The 5,522-nt window shown below is 35.2% G+C and overlaps 1 protein-coding gene across 1 annotated transcript in view; it reads left to right on the forward strand.

Annotated features, from left to right (window-relative positions):
* The first annotated feature begins 634 nt into the window (after positions 1–634).
* Positions 635–5,522, forward strand: part of serping1 (serpin peptidase inhibitor, clade G (C1 inhibitor), member 1) — a 9,695-nt gene continuing 4,807 nt past the window's right edge. Inside the window, exons 1-4 of the mRNA XM_016455818.1 lie at positions 635–732; positions 1,023–1,071; positions 4,414–4,690; positions 4,765–5,109. Coding sequence (XP_016311304.1) covers positions 1,039–1,071; positions 4,414–4,690; positions 4,765–5,109 — 655 coding nt within the window. The 5' untranslated portion in view covers positions 635–732; positions 1,023–1,038. The remainder of the gene's footprint in view (positions 733–1,022; positions 1,072–4,413; positions 4,691–4,764; positions 5,110–5,522) is intronic.

The raw sequence follows: 5,522 nt of genomic DNA on the forward strand, positions 1-5,522 counted from the left end.
AGTTGCTAAAGTTTCTATCAGAAACACATTTAACTACTATTAGCTTTGGTGAAATAGTATTGAAGAAAGAAACCGCCAGAAAACATACCTGAATAAAATGTTCAATGCTAGTTTTTCCTTGAGAAAACACTTCAGACATAGAGGTGCAGAGACACAAATGGCAATTTTTCATCTGAAATGTTTGAATTAATTTGCATTTTAATAATCTATTCATATTCACCTTCCGACTCCACAAGAAAAGTCAAAGCATGTAAACAGACAAAACAGACTAAAGCATCCTGACCTTGTGAGCAAATTAAAAGGAAAATTGACCTCTCTGTGTCCTTCTATAGGCCAAAAACAATTGTGGGAGTCAATAAAGTGATATATATATATATATATATATATATATATATGGAACATGTTGAGCTAATTTGTTTCAAGTTAATGCAATTAACAACAGATTACAATATTCATGCATGAACTGTTTAAAAAGAACATGACTACACGGCCCACTTTTATTTATTTATTTTTTTATCTGTTAAAGAGACTTTGGACATGTGATTTTCCGTAAATCAGTCAGATTTCTATCAAGGATCTATGTACATAAAGAATCAAATGTTAGCAAACACCTGTGTAATCATTTACCAATCAGCAGGGGAAAGAAAACACAGCAAGAGGACCAGACAAAAGTGCCAAACAGACAGACGTTTCATGGGCTTGAAGCTTCTTTCCATTTGGAATTATATCTGCGTAAGTTGTTTTTCTTAATTGATTTTTTATTTTTACAAAGAAATTTGCTTTTTATTCCCATTCTCGTCTCTCACAGTAAATATTAGCAATCACCACCAGGCCTATAGGCTATATTGTAGGCTACTGACTATGAATAAAAACGGTTTGTTCTCTGCTTACTTTAAATTATATTTATATGCATTTCATGTTTCATTTTTAGTATAGTGTGGGTTTTCTTTAGACATAATGCTAAATATGAGACGTATGTGTTGAGACTATAACTTACAGATTTGTTTTTCTTTTCTCTCCAGGATTGAATCCAACACCATGTATCGCGTCCTGCTGTTGCTCTGTGCAGGTGTAAGTAAATTAATCATAAAATGAGGACATTTACACAATATTTTGTGGTAGTAAAATGAACATTTTCAAGTGACATTTTATAAATTGTGAATAATCAATCCTCTACTTTTACTATTTACTTTTCACTACCAAGTTCGTCTTATTGTCTATACAGGTCACGGCACGAGCGTCACGTCGCGTTAATCCCACAGATCGCGATTCGCGTCGCGTCGCGTCAGCATACAGATGCCCCGCCCAGATCTGTTTGGGACGTGGTCTAAATGTTGCAAACGGATATTTTTTATCACATTATTTTCATGTATTATCATAATCACAAACACAGGTTTATGGTGCAAATAGTTTTTCCGTTTCTTCTGTTTACTTGATCATAAGTCTGGCACATAAATCAAGAAAATACTTTACTTCCGCATTGCAAAACAGATAGTTAAAGGTGACATATCATGAAAATCTGACTTTTCCAGGTTTTAAGTGCTATAATCAGGTCCCCGGTGCATCTACGTCAAAAAGATTAACCCAGTAACTTTGTTTAGGTAAGCCTTTTTCTGCAAGCATCTGAGAAAATGAGCGCGTCTGATTTCGCTCCCTTGGTGACATGGCAAAGGGATCTCATTATAATATTACCGCCCCTCAATCTGTAAATTTCCACCCAAGGCACCGTCATTTTGATTTAGCAAGCTACAGCAGTGTACCAGTTCTAATGCCATGGCGAAAGTTTCAGCAAAACATGCTAACTGTTCTGTCTTTGGCTGCACATTACACTATTTAGAGTCCCAGCCTCAGAGGAGCAAGAGAGCAGTGGCTTTAATTATTTATTTACTGTATATTGCTGCTGTCACACCGATCTAAAATAAACATGCAATTTATTTCCCAGCTGTTTACCTTCACAGACATACACGAGTTACAAAAACAGTCGGTTGTTTTTAACGTAAACTTGTGTGTGAATGAGAACTTAGTTTAGTACTCACATGCTGTTTGGTGGCCGCTTTCTGTCCGTGTGCTTCGGATGTGAGCACTCAGAAAACCGTATATCAGTTTAGAGAAAGAGCGGAGGTTGCGGCTTGGCTGGGAGCAGCAGCTCATTTGCATTTAAAGAGACAGGCCAGAAAAACAGCTTGTTTCTGCTTCCACTCAAAATAGTAGCAGGTCCTAGCTGTAACGGTGCAGCTCTAAAGGGGGCTAGGAGCATAGACTGTATAAAAACATGGACGTAGTGTCCGTGACGTCACCCGTAGATTTCCGAAGAGCGTTTTTGAAGCAATTTTCTCAATGAAAAAAAATCTCAACTAATGCTGTAAAATATACAGAGTCAATTGGTACTACATTACTATAATATTGAAGGTTACAATTGACTGATTTGTAGGCTAATATACAACTGCTAAAATTACACTTAATGAAGTTTTTCAAATAACAAAGCTACAATTAGCTACATAATACTAGCCTAATTCTACTTCAGTTCGTTTTTTGAAATATAAACATTTAAATGGTGGCTGTCAAAAACTTGATGGATTTATTCAAACATAAATTACTAAACATTGAAGAAAAGCAAAAATTATGAATATGTTATATGGTGCATATATTTAGCAGTTATATCTACAATTTGTTTTTCTAGCTTACTAATGAGTTTATGGTCAGCGAATATGTTTTTCTGAGGTAAATGTGATGTTACGTGACATTGTTTACAAGCCTTATATTGATGTCTTTGCGCGGCTGAAACACTAATTGAGAGATTACATGAGACAGGATACAGATTGTAAAGTTGTACTCTTTCTTTTAACTTACCTTCGGATGTTTAGTCATGTTTATTCAGAACCATAACAGATGTTTTAGCAGGTCCAAGCTGTAATGGTGCAGCTCTATTCTGGAAAAAGGGGGAAGGGAGCAGCAGCTCATTTGCATTTAAAGAGACAGTCCAGAAAAACAGCGTGTTTCTGCTTCCACTCAAAATAGTAGGGCTGGGTTTTGACACAAATTGCACGATTCGATTCGATTCTCATTCACAAGCTTTCGATTCGATTACCGATTCGATTCAATATCGATTATTTTGGATACATATCAGGTACAGTACATGCCCAATTTTCTCAATGAAAAAAAATCTCAACTAATGCTGTAAAATATACAGAGTCAATTGGTACTACATTACTATAATATTGAAGGTTACAATTGACTGATTTGTAGGCTAATATACAACTGCTAAAATTACACTAAATGAAATAAATAATAGTTACAATTACAAAATAATACTTCTACTTCAATTCGTTTTTTTTTATTTAATTTTTTTTATATAAATATTTAAATGGTGGCTGTCTTAAAAACGATGATTTATTCAAACATAAATTAAACATTGAAGAACATTAAAAAATAAATTGTTTTTCTGAGGTAAATGTGATGTTACGTGACATTGTTTACAAGCCTTATATTGATGTCTTTGCGCGGCTGAAACACTAATTGAGAGATTACATGAGACAGGATACAGATTGTAAAGTTGTACTCTTTCTTTAACTTACCTTCGGATGTTTAGTCATGTTTATTTTGTGCTGAAACTGGTATTAATGTGGAGGAGATGATCAGTTCACGTGCGCCTCGTCTGTTGAACTGAGGCGCTACAGCGATCTGTCACTCCACATTAAACAGCGCCAAAACGGCATTAATTGTTTAAATACTGCAATACAATGGACAAAATTTTAAATCTGAGACTTTGTTTCATATTAGAAGTACCAAAGCACAATGCTTATTGCATATATTGGATGGGAAGTGCCCTTCAATGTTCCATCCATCCATTATCTGAAAACAGGCTAGACTAATCGATTCTTGGGATTTAACCATAGAACTTAATCTCTCTCTCAAGTTGCCAACATCATTTAGTATAACTTGATGTACTAAAATAACTAAAACTAAAAATGTTTAAATTATATAAACATTAAAAATCTAAATAAAAATGACAAAACACACCAAAAGTTTAAATTCAAAATTATTATTTTAAAATCAAATTGAAAATTTTAATTAAAATTTTAAAAGAAAATGGAAAATAAAACTATTTATAAATATTGATAAAAACATTAATAGTAATGATAAAAATGACATTACCTCTTAACAACAACAGGATGACTTTTGATGTGTCTAATGTAGACAGTTCACCCAAAAGTTAAATTAAATAGCCTAATTCCTGTCTTTTACTCACCTTCATGTTGTTCCAAACTAGCTTGACTTCATTCAGTGTCATTTGAAAAAAAAAAGTCAGTCTGTTCCTCACTGCCTTCAGAGGACTTGCATATATAACACCCTACTCATTTCATATGGACCACAACATTTTAATGGTGGGTTTACAATCTCCCCTTTCTTCAGCTTTCCCTGTCTACCTGCGACATCACTGTTCTGCTAAACTCCGGCGCTCTCCTTTCTTGTCTTCCTGATGACGCCCCTGTGCTGGCTGACCCCACATACACCTGGAGCTTCACGTCTGCTCACACACAGCAGCAGCACACACTTGAGGAGAAAGGAAAACTCCTGAACCTCAGAAACATAAATACGACCCACGAAGGCCAGTACAAGTGTGTTCAGGATGGCTATAAAGCAGAGGATCGTATGAGGTTGAGCAGAACATTCACAATACGTGTGGAAGGTTAGAAGGTTTTGTTGCATTGATGATTTTTAATCTCAGAGGTCAATTAACTAACTGAACCCTTTCTTTCTTAGTGCCCCCACGCTTTCAGGAATGGCAGGTCGTCAAAGAAGTAGCTGGGAATGATGTGACGCTTCCATGCAAGGTTGCTACGGTTTTCTCTCCTGGAGAGACAGAAAACTCTCCTGTTGTCTGGAAACGAGAGACAGAAAATGGTGCGAGGCTTCTCAAGCTCGACAAAGACACAGATGACCAAGAGAAGGAGGACAAGACACCTCACAGGATTTTCTGGAACATCAGCCCTAAAGAAAAGGACTGGGCAATTAAAATTAGTCAGACCAGAGAGGAAGATGCTGGGATGTACCACTGTGTCATAACTAATACATCTCAGATGCTGTCAGTGGAGCTGGAAGTGGCAGGTACTCCTTTCAGACACTTCTTTAAAATGCCGTTTTCTGTCTGTTTTAATGTTATTCTCATATTTTATTCATAAAAAAATAAATAAAATACATTAAAATATATTAAAATATTTATAAATACTGTGTTTTAACTTCGGAATAATAAATCTAAACAAATAATAAAATGTAAACACATTTTATATATATATGGGTGTCTGTGTGTGACCCTGGACCACAAAACCAGTCATAAGGGTCCATTTTTTTAAATTGAGATTTGATAAATCATCTGAAAGCTGAATAAATAAGCTTTCCATTGATGTATGGTTTGTTATGATAGGACAATATTTGGCTGAGATAAAACTATTTGAAAATCTGGAATCTGAGGGTGCAAAACAATCAAAATATTGAGAAAATCGCCTTTAAAGTTGTCCAAA

The sequence above is a fragment of the Sinocyclocheilus anshuiensis genome, unplaced genomic scaffold, assembly GCF_001515605.1.
Source record: "Sinocyclocheilus anshuiensis isolate Anshui unplaced genomic scaffold, SAMN03320099.WGS_v1.1 scaffold555, whole genome shotgun sequence".
Classification (NCBI taxonomy): domain Eukaryota; kingdom Metazoa; phylum Chordata; class Actinopteri; order Cypriniformes; family Cyprinidae; genus Sinocyclocheilus; species Sinocyclocheilus anshuiensis.